At 45.6% G+C, this 12,498-nt stretch overlaps 1 protein-coding gene across 2 annotated transcripts; it reads right to left on the bottom strand.

Annotated features, from left to right (window-relative positions):
• Nucleotides 1-2,334: 2,334 nt before the first annotated feature.
• Nucleotides 2,335-8,225, bottom strand: LOC129395328 (melanoma-associated antigen 8). 2 transcript variants are annotated; one of them, XM_057301113.2, is made up of 3 exons: nt 8,061-8,225; nt 5,155-5,467; nt 2,335-5,079 (listed from the first exon to the last, which is right to left on the bottom strand). In XM_057301113.2, exon 3 carries the CDS (start codon nt 5,014-5,016, stop codon nt 4,060-4,062), a length of 957 nt encoding a protein of 318 aa, XP_057157096.1. In that variant the 5' UTR covers nt 5,017-5,079; nt 5,155-5,467; nt 8,061-8,225; the 3' UTR covers nt 2,335-4,059. The 2 variants fall into 2 exon arrangements, with proteins under 2 accessions (XP_057157096.1, XP_054962491.1); XM_055106516.2 differs by having other exon boundaries at nt 5,155-5,216.
• Between the last annotated feature and the right edge of the window lie 4,273 nt (nt 8,226-12,498).

Below are 12,498 nucleotides of genomic sequence, written 5' to 3'. Positions count from 1 at the left end.
TTTTTTTGACTTTATAAGAAGGAAAATTACCATGGATAGAGACATTATGCAATGATAAAAAAGTCAATTAACAAAGAAGACACAATAGTCCTGTTAATTTACTTAAAAGCAGAGCTTCAAAATACACAAAACAACATCTAATAGAACTTAAAGGATAAGTAGTTAAATCTGCAGTTATATTTGGAGATGGCAATGCTCCTTTCTAAGTAATGATGGAAGAAGTAGACAGAAATTCTGCAAAGTTGTAGAAGGAATGGAAGAACAAAATGAACCAACTTGAGCTGATTGATTTTTATTGCACACTCCACAGCACAGCAGCAGGATATACAAGGTTTTCAAGTGTATGCGGAATTTTCACCAAAGTAGACCCTAAATGAGCCCATAACGAATTTAAAATAATTGAAAATGTACAAAGTGTATTTTAAAAATCTAGAATGGAATAAAAAATAAAATATAATAAAGGAGATATCTGTAAAGTCCCCATGTAAATGAACCACATATATTTACTGATCTATGTTTTAAAAAAATTCTTGAAGAAAATTAGAAAATATTTTCAAATAAATGAAAATGGAAATATGTTTTAAATTTTGTGGAATTCAGCTAAGCGAGTGGCTAGAAGAAACATTGTCATTAAAAGCTTATATTAGAAAGTAACAAAGGACTAAAATAAAAAATCTAAACTTTGATCTTACATAATTAGAAAAAGAAAAGAAAGCCAAAGGCAAACAAAAATATGTGGATGATATAAATAAGGAGAGAACAATTAATGAAATAGAAATTTCAGAAGTTTCCAAAAAACAGTAAATGATGTTGATGGAACCAAAAATTATTTCTTTAAATAGATCACACAAGCTGAAATGTCTGATGTCAATCTGAGAAAAATTTTTAAAACGTGATGGAGAAGTAATGGCTTTCAACACAGCTAGAAGTAAAGGACACTATATGGAAACTATTTTTTTATGACGACAGCACTCCATTTTTAGAGAAACTTGTGAGAAAACCAGATTTGCCTTAAAATTGTCTGAATTTTTAAGTGCCTACTATGTGACAGATGCTATCAAATGCATTAATCCATCAAATTTGAAGAGGATCCTGTAAGGTCAGCATGGAGAGTTCACCTTCTACACTCCATAGCATTTTCTGCACTTCACTTTGCAACACCATCTATCATCTCGGGAAGCTGAAGATTTCCTCCTTCCATCTGATGCAGGGGCAGAATCTTACCCATCATTTCTGCTACCCTCCACATGATTTGTTCTTGTCTGAACACCTGTATAGGTGCCACTAGTCACACTGAAAGCCAGTATGTTCCTGGGGGCAGATGCCAGACAGAAGGCAGTGGAAGGCTGGTTCTTTTCAAATTCCAGCTGGCATGTTCACCAAGGAACAGTTTCTTATGTCCTAGGAGGAGCCCAGGATTTGTAAGAACTCAGCTTCAGGAGATGGCTGCTCTTCTTCTACCTTTTATCAAGGAATGGGATTCCTGAGCACCATCCATTTGCCTGTTCAGTCCCCAGCTTCAGACAAGAAGCTCACTAAAAATCCTTCTGCAAATATGCTAGTGGCTTAGACAAACTACTCTCTACATTCAGTGATGTATCCCAAGAATCAAGAGATTATGGGCAAAGCAGACTCCACTCACACCCCACTGGGAAAACAAAGAGTATTTAGAGGACTCCCAGGGAGAGAGGACGAGGTGTCTAAAGTCACAGTCCAGAATGGCTGTGGCTATGGGACAGGACTGAGGGTGCGTGGTGGAAAAGTCAGGGAACTTTTGCAGGGCTAGGAATGTTCCACGTCCTGGGGAGGGCAGGTGATTCTGTGCAGCCTCCAGAGGTAGCAGGGAAGAGCAAGCAGCGGGCTAGGTTCCCAGAGGTGGAACAGAGGGTACATGAGGGGGACCAGATGAAGGGTGTTGTAACTCAGGAAAGTGTTGGAGCCAGACAGAAATGCTGGCTAGGAGTGTACTTGTCCCATGTGCTGAAGGAGAGAATCCAATATGTGGATGAGCACTTGTAGGCTTTCCCATAACGTGTTTCATAGTAGGTGCTCAACAGAAAGCACCCAACAGTCAGCTCCCAGGGGAACCATCATGCCCCTAATGCTGTTTGATTCTCATTGTCACCTTCTTTTGGCCTGCTTTTACTACCTTGGCCTGAGGGTCCTTCTTTTTGTCACCTGAGAGACATGATGCAGTGCTGAGAAATGAACTACTTACTATTCAGGAGGTGGGCCTCAGGCTGGCAGGAATGGGAAGAGCATGAGCTCCAGAAGAATCACACTAGAGATCTGGTTCCAGCCCTATTACTAGCCATGTTATCCTGGGAAATGCCCAAGCCCTGTGAGCCTTGGGTTCTTCATCTGTGAAGCAGGTGTGATAAGCCCTGTTCAACAGCACTGTTGGAGTGTATGCAATGTAAATGATGCACCTGGCTCAGGGCCTGGTGTAATTTAGAAGTTTAAAGAATGGCAGATGACTATATTTCTACTATTTGACCCCAGGCCCTAGCACTCTGAGATTTTGTTCTTGTTGATTTCTCCAGGACTTATCAGAAAATATGCAGCTTATTAGGACCTGGAAGAATTACTTAGCCAAAAAAAGAAGTTTTGTCAATGAATTTCAGTAAGTTTACCCACTCAGAGGGTATACTTCAAAATTTCAGTGTGCAGGGGTCTTCCTCAACTGGAATGCAACTCAGAGCTCCTAGAATATGAGTCAAGAATAAACTCCTTCCCTCTCAGCTTCTTTTCCATCTAAACCACTATTTTCATTCATTATATCACCACCCCAAATCTTTTCCCTTGTTTTAACTGGCCAAATTGCACTTCAGATAAGCTAGTTAGAATGTTTCTTTAATAGAGTCAGCTCTGGCTCTCACAACCAGGAAAAAAAGCACCTGGCCAGTGGCATCTGGGCCTCACATCCCAGCAGATTCATGCTTCTCTCTCAGGAAACCCATGTGTATGATGGGTATCCATCACCAACTTCGTGTGCTGTGTTCAACCGCACTGAGACAAGAGTGCAGGACACCTCCCATTCCTGCCCCAGGAGGAGATGCCTCTCTGTTTCATCCACCATCCAAAAGGAACTGCTGAGCAGGTTTCCCTTCCAAACTTTTCTCTCGTCCTCTGAGAATCTGGCTCTGGCCCCACCCCACTTCATTAGAATCAGCTCGCCCAAAAGGTACTGCAGTTTCCCAAAGCCCAAAAGGCCTTGGTTCAGGGCATGTACACTCCACCACTTCCTGTTGCTCCACACGCTCATCCCTCTCTTATTTTTCCTTTAGATCTTAGAGGATACCTGGCCACCATAGTTATGTGGCTGCAGATACTAGACTCTACCACCCTAAGGTCAGGGGTGGGCCTGGCTTACTGTAGCATCTCCAATACTAACCCAGGGCCTTCCAAATAGCGGAAGCTCAATGAATATTTTGGGAAAAAATGAGCCAGTGAGCAGGGGGACTTATTTATTCATATTTAATTCAGTTTCATTCTCAAAGAAGCCAAGCAAATTCAGGTACATAGGGTACACTAAGAGGTACAGGTAAGGCAAGAATTAACTATTGTTTAATTTCTTTATGTCTTTATCTCATGTATTTTACTGCTATGTTGTTTCACATTTCTAAAAAAACCTTAATCCTCTGCTCTTGTAGTGTCTGAATTCGAGAAATAACATGGGTTTCCCAGTATAAATGAAAAGCAAGACTCTTACTCCTAAACTATATAAAAAGCAGTAAGTCTGTCTACTGTCATACATAAAATGAATGTTGAAGTTCATTACACCATCCATTAGAAGGAACATTGGAACAATTCCAAAAGGAAACAAAGATAAACCTCCAAATCGCCCAATAGAACAGGAACTGAGAGATGGTCCACACTGTGTTCCCTCACACCCAACATGCTCCCCACTACTGAGAACTGTGACTGCTCTCTTCAAACATAGAGTGAAGAATGGGCCTCATGTAACAGAACAGGGAAAGTGGTGGATGTGGCCCTGGAACGTGCACTGGCCCAGGCCCTCCCACAACCTGCCCCACTGGCCCTAGCTGCAACTCCTGCTCAAACTCCTTTCTCCTCTCCCAAAGCCTCTTCATGCAGGGATGGGTAGGAAATGCGAACTCTTGCATTGACCCTGACCACATGCTCCAGGACTTTCACATAGCTGGTTTCAGCAAGGGCCCTTGGACCCCACAGGAACTCGTAGCGCACAGGATCACTGCCGGGCGCCTGGCGGTACTCCAGGTAGTTCTCCTGCACCCACTCTTGGGTGAGCAGCTTCCTGAGCTTCCAATAGACACTGTGCTCCCTCCCATCATACAGCCCCATCACACTCAACGCTTCCCAGATTGCCTCCTCCGGGGCGCGGCTGCCCTCCATTAAGATCATGCCCAGGACGATTATCAGGAGGCCGGTCTTGGGCGTACTCTGATCATCACCCAGCAGGCCATCATAGGAGAGGCCCAGGCAGGTGACAAGGATGTAGGAGTGGCCGGCAGGGTCCACTTCCTTCACATCAATGCCAAAGATCACCTGCATGCACTCAGAGGCTTTGCTGAAGATATCAGGAAAGTGGTTCTTGTAATTTTTGATGACACTCTCAAGCATTTCTGCCTTTGTGACCGGCTCCTTAATTTGATATTTGCGGAGCAGGAAACGAACTAACTCAGCCACTTTCTCATCAAGTGCTTCCCGGAACAGGGACTCCAGGTGAGCTGGGTCCGGGGAGGTGCTTGGCCCCTCCTCTTCATTGATGCTGGAACCCTCATCGGATTGGCTCCATAGAGTGCTGTCGGTGACAGTCAGGGAAGAGGAGGCACCCTCAGGACTCTGGGGAGGACTTGGTGACCCAGAATCAGTCACCTCCTCAAGGGTTCCCATGATCAGAGTAGAGGAGGAGGATGCAGCCTTCTGCTCCTCAGCTGTGGGAATCTGCACATCCATAAGCCCTGGTGCCTCTCCTTGGGCCTGAAGGCCTTCCTCAGCCTTGTAGCGCTGACTCTTCTGCCCAAGAAGCATGATGACTCAGGTCAGGGCAGCAGGAGAGTGTGGGCCGGAGCTGGGCAATTGAGACCCACAGGCCTGGGGAGAGAGGAAGCGTGTGAGAGGCCTCAGCTGGGTACTACACCCTGGATGCCCTAACAAAGGTCTACTTACAGGTCTTCTTCAGTGCTTCTCTGGGGCCTCCTGACCTCCTGGCTGGCCTGTTCTCTGCGAACCTGAAGGAGAAATTGAGAGGGCATCTCAGGGTGCAGCCTCCTGGCAAAGGCCAAGGCTCCAGGACTGACAAAAGGGCTGGTAGGGCCAGGAACTGTGGGGTTCCTGCTGTTCTGATGCCAGAGGGGCCTCTGGTATACATACAGGGGAAACACCACCTCAGCTTGACTGCTACTACTGCCTGGGCCTCTTATGCTCTGTGATTGAAGATACTGCCTCAGACCAAGACCTCACAGCCTGGTTCCTGGAGCTCCTAGAAGATAAATCGAGGGGAACTCAGGCTGCAGACTGCAAGCACAGCCCCAGCACCCCAGTGCTGTCAGGAGGGTGAGCCTGACTCTGTGAGCTCCCCACTATTTTATGTGGATGGTCCTTTCTGTGCTCATTCAGGGCCCTCATCTTTCTCCTGGCAGGGCCTGGATCTGGCCCTTTTGCTGGCCTGAGAAACTTTCAGATCAAGAGTTTACATCCCTGATATGGAAGACAAGGACATGAAGGGACCCACATCTGGCCCCACATGCCCAAGGCCTCCTGGGAAAAAAGCAATAGCTACACAAAATACAATGGGGCCCACGTGTCCTGTCCTAGGGTGAGAAAAAAGCAATAGCTACACAAAATACATTGGGGCCCATGTGTCCTGGGCTGACCTGAGGCCACTTCCTTAATCCAAGGACCTATCTCCAGGAGACACTGGAAGAGCAAATGAGGGGATTCCATCCACCCACCTTTCCCTGCACTTCCCATGGCTGACAGAAGGTGCAGGGTGGGGTTTGGTCCTGTGTGTTTGGTGAGTGGTGTCCTCTGAGTCCCTGACTCCTGGCAGGGCCTTGGACCCCCGCTCTGCTGACCTGAATGCAGTGCCCTCAGACCAAGGCCTTCTTCTCCCTGAGACCAATGAGTCTGGTATAACACAGGGGCCTCAGCTGATAGTCCTGCTCATGCTCTCAGGGGTGACAAAAGAGGCCGGGCAGATTTCTGTTGGGCCCCCATCTGTTTTTTGCCTGCTAGGAGAACCATCGAGGGTACCCTCAGTCTTCCCTCAGTGTTGTCACCTAGACTCTTGGTAGATTCTTGGACCGCTGAGTCTGTTGCCCACATGGGGGTCCCTGTTTTGTCCTGAGTTGCCCTCTGAGAACAAGGTCCTCACTTCCCTGAGATCTCAAGAGAGAAATGAGGAGCCACCACATCTGATGACCACTGGGTGGGGTGTCCAGGGGTGACACTAGGATCTGTCCCTACTTGTTCTTGAGTGGTGGGTTCTAAGATCTTCAGGAGGTTATTCATCTTTCCCCTGATGAAGCCCGCCCTTCCTCAACCCACAACACCCTGATATGAGCAGACATCTCCCCTTACCACCAAGACCTTATCTTCCTGCGTTTCCCCAACTTCCTGCCCACAGTACAGATGAGATCTCCACTTAGGGCCACCCTTGATCGGGTTCCCCCAGCGATAATAACCAAAGTTAGCCAGACTTTGTGGGGTCCCTTCTTTCCAGGCCAGGAGTACCCCCAGTCATCACAAAGTGAGCACATCTTGGGTCCTGCAGATCCTGTGACCCCGTCCCTCTGTTGAACAGGTGTGGCTCCCTCTGCTGAGCTGAGGACGCCCTTCAGACCCAGGTTGCTACCTCCCTGAGACCCAGGAGGCAGAAGTAAGGAGGCACTACATGGACAACCCTGCATGGGATTCCCACGGCTGACAGAAGTAGTAGGTTTCATGGGGTCTTTCTCTGTCTGGGTGTCATCCACGTATTCATATTTACTCCACGACAAGGCATGGCCCTTTCCTTCCTGCTGAACCGTGGATGTGTCTTGCATGCCAAGGCCACCATCTCCTTGAGGCCCCCTACCAGAAAGTGGGGGGGCCACTTCCCTTCCCCACTGTCCTGCCTTGGGTGCCCAGACCTGAGAGCAGGAGCAGGTTTCCTAGGTCCATGATGGGAGGTCTGCTGAGTCCTCCTTAAGGGCTCTGGGGCACCTCTCTCCAGTGATCTGAGACTCCACTCCTCAGACCACAGCCCTCTCCTTTCTGACACCCTGAAAATGCAGCAAGGATGCGCCACATGCAGCCACAGATCCTGGGACCTCCCAAGGCTGAGATCTCCACTGATCTGGAGTCCAAGGACCCCTGAGTCCTCCCTCTTCTTCTTCTCCTTGACTCCTGGCAGGGCTGTTCACCACCCCCCTGCTGACTTGAGTTTCAGTCCCTCGGATTCCTGAGGCCAAATGTGGAGGCCCCTCAGTCTCAGACAGGTAGGGTGGGCCCCCTGTCCTGGGGTCCTGGGTCCCCTCGGGCCTCCCTCATCTCCCAGCATAGCCTGGGCCCTCCCTCTGCTCCTCTGAGTCCGTGCTCATGAAGCCCCTTTGCTGCATCAGCCCCGGATGCGGACGTCAGAATCAGCGAGCCCGGCCGCCATGCCCGGCCGCCATGCCCGGCCGCCATGCCCGGCCGCCATGCCCGGCCGCCATGCCCGGCCGCCATGCCCGGCCGCCATGCCCGGCCGCCATGCCCGGCCGCCATGCCCGGCCGCCATGCCTAGGGCTTCCCAGGGCTGACAGTAGGGGCAGAGATGTGCTCTGTGGAGCCTCAGCCCTCCCTCAGGGTCCTGCCCTTGATGCCTGGCAGAACCTGGGCCCTGCCCTCTGCTAACCAGCCCTGCTCTGGTCACACCAAGCTCTCACTCCAGATTCCCCTGGGGCTTAAGCGCAGGGCTGGCGAGGGTTGGCCCAGCCAGACAAGTCTGCCCCCTGGTGGTCCAGGGCTGGCAGCAGGGGCGGCGCTAGATTATTTTGGGTCCTATATGAATGAGGGGTGGGGGCCTCCTCAGTCCTCCCTCAGGGTCTCACCTTGCCTCCTCACAGACCCTGAGCCCGCTTCCCTCAGCCGATCTCAAGCCGACCCCTCAGAACCAGGCCCTTGCTTCTCTCTGATCCCCGCGGCCACGTCAGTGGCGTCACATCCGTCCACCCAGGGCTCACCTGGGTGGACAACAGGGGCGGAACCGGATTCTAGTGGGGCGGGGGATGAGGGAGGAGCGGTTCAATCATCCCTCAAGGTTCTCACGTTGAGATCTGGCAGAGCCTGGAGCTCCGTACTCTGCTGATGGTGTCTGCTTCCCTCAGACCAAGGTTCTGCTTCCGAGTCCCCTGAGGTGGCAGTGGGGGGAAGGGTGTGGTGGGGGGACAAGGCTGCTGGGGTCTTTCAGGGCTGACATGAGGGTCTGAGCTGAATTATGTGGCCCCTCTATGTGGTGTGGGTGGACCCTCAGTCCTCACTCAGGAGGGTCCTCTTCTTGACTCTTGGCTCTTTTAGGAGATACTCTGTTTCTGTCACCTCTGAGCATTTGCACAGCTGCACCCCTTGCAGAGAATGGCTGCGGGTCCCAGGCCAGATTCTCCCTGTGGGTTTGCAGCACCTACGATTGTAGTGACCTCTGGGAGAAGAGGCACACCTTCCCACGGGGGCTCTTCCCCAGTTAGAAGAGGATTTTGCAAAACTTTTGTACTAAATGATTTATTTTTACACTGAAGAAACTGAGTAGCTGCAATAAATTTGTGGAAGTCCTGAGTTTTGAAGTTACCTAACAATTCCTATTCCACTTTAGTGATTTTCATAATTTAATTCGCATTCGTATAGTAAGAAACAAATTTTAAATCTATGCCAATTGTATATGTGCATTATATTTATGTTTATATGCATAAACACATATATGTATGTATATGTTTATATTATATATGTATAATTATATGTATGTACGTGTATATATCTTTACATATATTTATACATATATGTATGTCGACTATATGTACTTATTTTATCAAACAATATCTACTCATACAATGTGTGATTCACTCATACTATTCTATTTCTAGTTCATTATATATATTTGATTAAAATAATAGTATTTTGGAAGGTAGTCCTAACCTACTCTTTGTTTCTAGTTGTTATTGGCAGAATTCTGGAGCCATGGTGTCTCAATCAATCCAATTTTCCTGGTGTCCTGATATTACCCCTGGGCTACTGGCCTCGTGTTTTGAGGTGCAGACTCGGATCCTACACTGATGTGGGGTGGTCCTTTAAAACTTTTCCTGCAACTCACCCTGTCGTCTGCGGTGGCTGCAGACCTCCTCAACCTCCCTGCCTCTCCACCTGCCCAGAACACAAGTACCAGTTCAACACAGTTTTCAATTTTCCCCAGGGTTTTCTCTGTTTTGTTGTTTAGACTTTGTTGCTGATATTGTTGTTTTATTTTTCTTTTTCCCTTCTATATTTTTACACAGTTCATTTTGGGAGTAGAGCACAGCAGCCTGGGCTTGATTGTCACTTTGGCAGCTACAGGTAGGCATTAACTGTTTATTTAATTTAAGTAAGATTTACACCTTTGCCGTATTCTATTCCTCATCAGTGAACATCATATACTACTCCATTTATTTGGGAATTTTTTCTCTGAATCTGTCAGCAAACTTGTACAGTTGCTTCTGTAAATGTCTTGCATATTTTGGTTAGGCTTCTTCTTCTTTATATTTTGGATTTAAATGCTGTTGGGGATGGTATATTTTTCATTTTATGTTCTAAGTTGCTCATCTGTGACAAGTCTCTTGTATTCGCTGCAGTGGTCTTTGTATGCTGTCTTCTGAAGTCTCTTATTCATTTGAACGTTCCATGTGTCTCTTCCTTTGAATTTTCTTGATGGTCATATTTTGAAAAATATGATCTATTTCTTTTCAATCTTCATACCTCTTTTTCATCTTGATATCCATAGCTCTCTTTTTCATTTCAACATTCACTGCAGCTGTGAACGGTAGCAGTGAAAGCATACATCAATGACTTGCTCCTGACGAGAATGGGAATGCTTCTAACATTTCACATTCAAGTATGTTTCCTGTCAGTTTTAGAAAATTAAAGTGCCTTTTAATCTTCATTTGCTAAAAATGTTAATTTGAAAATATCATAAAATTCATTTCAGAGGCTTTTTCTGTATTTTTATTCCTTGCATACGAGCTGCTTGTTCATTAGTCCACTGTTGTGTTGAATATACAATTATCTATTTAGGACATTTGCTGCAATATGAGTGAACACTTGGCTCATATGTTCTTTTTATAAAGGCTGGATGTCTTTATCTTTTTTTTCCCCCCAATGCAGGAGAAGGAGCCTTGGAGAATTCGTTGAATAATTGCCCGTATTTTGGGATTATTTGGAAGAGTTAATATGGTGATTCGTTTTCCCTGAACACTTGGGGGAACTGACCCACAAAACTGCCTGCCTTAGAACGGTAGAGGGTGGATTGAGCTTTAAATACATTTTCAGTTTGTGGACGTACCATTGGTTTTATCCGTTCACCAATTGGAAAAAGTATTGATTGTCAATTTCAAATAAGCTGCTATATATGTTTTTGTGTACGTGATTTTGTGTGTATGAACCTGTTTCCAATTTTCCTTGATAAAACCTAGGAGTACAATTGCTGTGTGTAATGGTAAGTCTAAGTTTTGCTATATTAGAAATAGCCAAAGCCCCTTCTAGCGTGAATGTGTTCTTTTTCTTCTCTACCAGCAATGAAAGAGAATGCCACATCTTTTGTACAATTTGGTATTTTCAGGTTGATGCATTGTATCCATTGTAACAGGTGGGTAGAAGAATGTTACTGCTGTTTACATTTGTATTTTTATTGAATAATTATGGTAATCATCTTTTCATATGCTTTTTTGTGATCTGTGTATCTTCATTGGTGAAGTCTCGAAATCATTTACTATTTTATTGGACTCTTCATTTTTATGTGGTTGCATGTTATAAGGTGTTTATTCATTCAGTATATGAATCCTTTATCTGACATGGGGTTTACAAGTATTTTCTCCCCATTTTTGGCTTTTTTCCCCATTCCTTTAAGTGTTTTTTTTTTTTTAGTAAACATTTTAGAGTAATTTTAAATTTACAGAAAAGTTGCGAAGACAGTTAAGAGGGTTTTCCTATACATCATGTCTAGTTTCTCCTATTATTAACATCATGCAATAATATGATACATTCTTCATAATTCATAAATCAATATTCACCTGCACATTCCTGTCATTGTTTGAAGATCCCATCTAGGATACCATGCTACTTTAGTCATCATGTCTCCTTAGAATCCTCTAAGCTGTGATAGTTTCTCAGACTATTCTTGTTTTTGATGACTTTAACAGTTTTGGGGAGTATCGATCAGGCTATTTGTGGAATTACCCTCATTTGGTATTTGTCTGAGTTTTTTCATATATAGACTTGAGTAATGGCTTTGGGGTAGGAGACCAGAGAGGCGAAATGCCATTCTCATTACACGATATTTTAGCAACATGACTCATCGCTGTTGATGTTGACTGATGAACTGGCTGAGGTAGTGTTGTCAGGATTTCCCTCTGCAAGGTTATTACATTCCCCCCTTTCTGTGTTGTGCTTTATAAAAGAAAGTCACTAAGGGCAGCCATTGGGTAGTAGGGAAGTATGGTCCACCTTCTTGGGAAGGGGCAGTATTGACATGAATGATTTGGGATTCTTCTCAATGGGAGATTTGTTTATTCTCCCCCATTATTTGTATTTATTTAACCTTCAATTTATCTCGGCTGAACTCATGGTAATTTATTATATGTTTGGGGTTATAATTCAACACCAACACCACTTTTATTTTTCTGCTCAGATTGTTCCATCTTTGTCCATTGGAAGCTCTTTCAGTTGGCTCTGATGTCCCCTTCACGTAACTGAGCCATTACATTTGTTTGTAGCTCTGTCTTACTTTATGGTATGACAAGATGATGCAGGCTCATTTTTATATTTCCTGTTCCAGTCATAGAAGAGTCAATTTTCCATGGTTTCTGCTTCCTTTTATGGGAGAAGAGTATTGGAATGTGAGAGGTGGGTGCTTGGCATGCTCATTGTTCCTGAGGATTTGTTATTCCTAGCCACCTCAATTCTCAGAGTAAGGATATATATTTTGGTATATTAAGCTGTGTATATACACATATCTATAATCAGAATTCTTAAACCCAGTCCCTTTGAGAAATAGCTTTAGAAGCCAGACAATACTGCTTCAGTACAGTTTCTTTTAACTTCGGTCCCAGAGACTAACTTCCACAGGTACTTAGGCCAGAACCATATCCGCAGATACTCATTAGAGGTTGTTTCATAGATTTGTAACACAGTTATATTGTTTTGTCATATTCTATACTCCACCTTGGCATTCCTCGACCTCCTAATTTTTTCAATTTTGCATACATTGAGGTTTACTCTTTGTGCTTTAAGGTTTTATGCTTTTTGACA

The sequence above is a fragment of the Pan paniscus genome, chromosome X (assembly GCF_029289425.2).
Source record: "Pan paniscus chromosome X, NHGRI_mPanPan1-v2.0_pri, whole genome shotgun sequence".
In the NCBI taxonomy this organism is placed as follows: Eukaryota; Metazoa; Chordata; class Mammalia; order Primates; family Hominidae; genus Pan; species Pan paniscus.
The sequence above is the reverse complement of the archived record's forward strand: the minus strand, read 5'-3'. Positions and strand labels throughout refer to the sequence as shown.

Excerpts from the sequence above, each read along its gene's own strand:
- LOC129395328 (XM_057301113.2), bottom strand. The coding sequence starts at position 5,016 with ATGCTTCTTGGGCAGAAGAGTCAGCGCTACAAGGCTGAGGAAGGCCTT.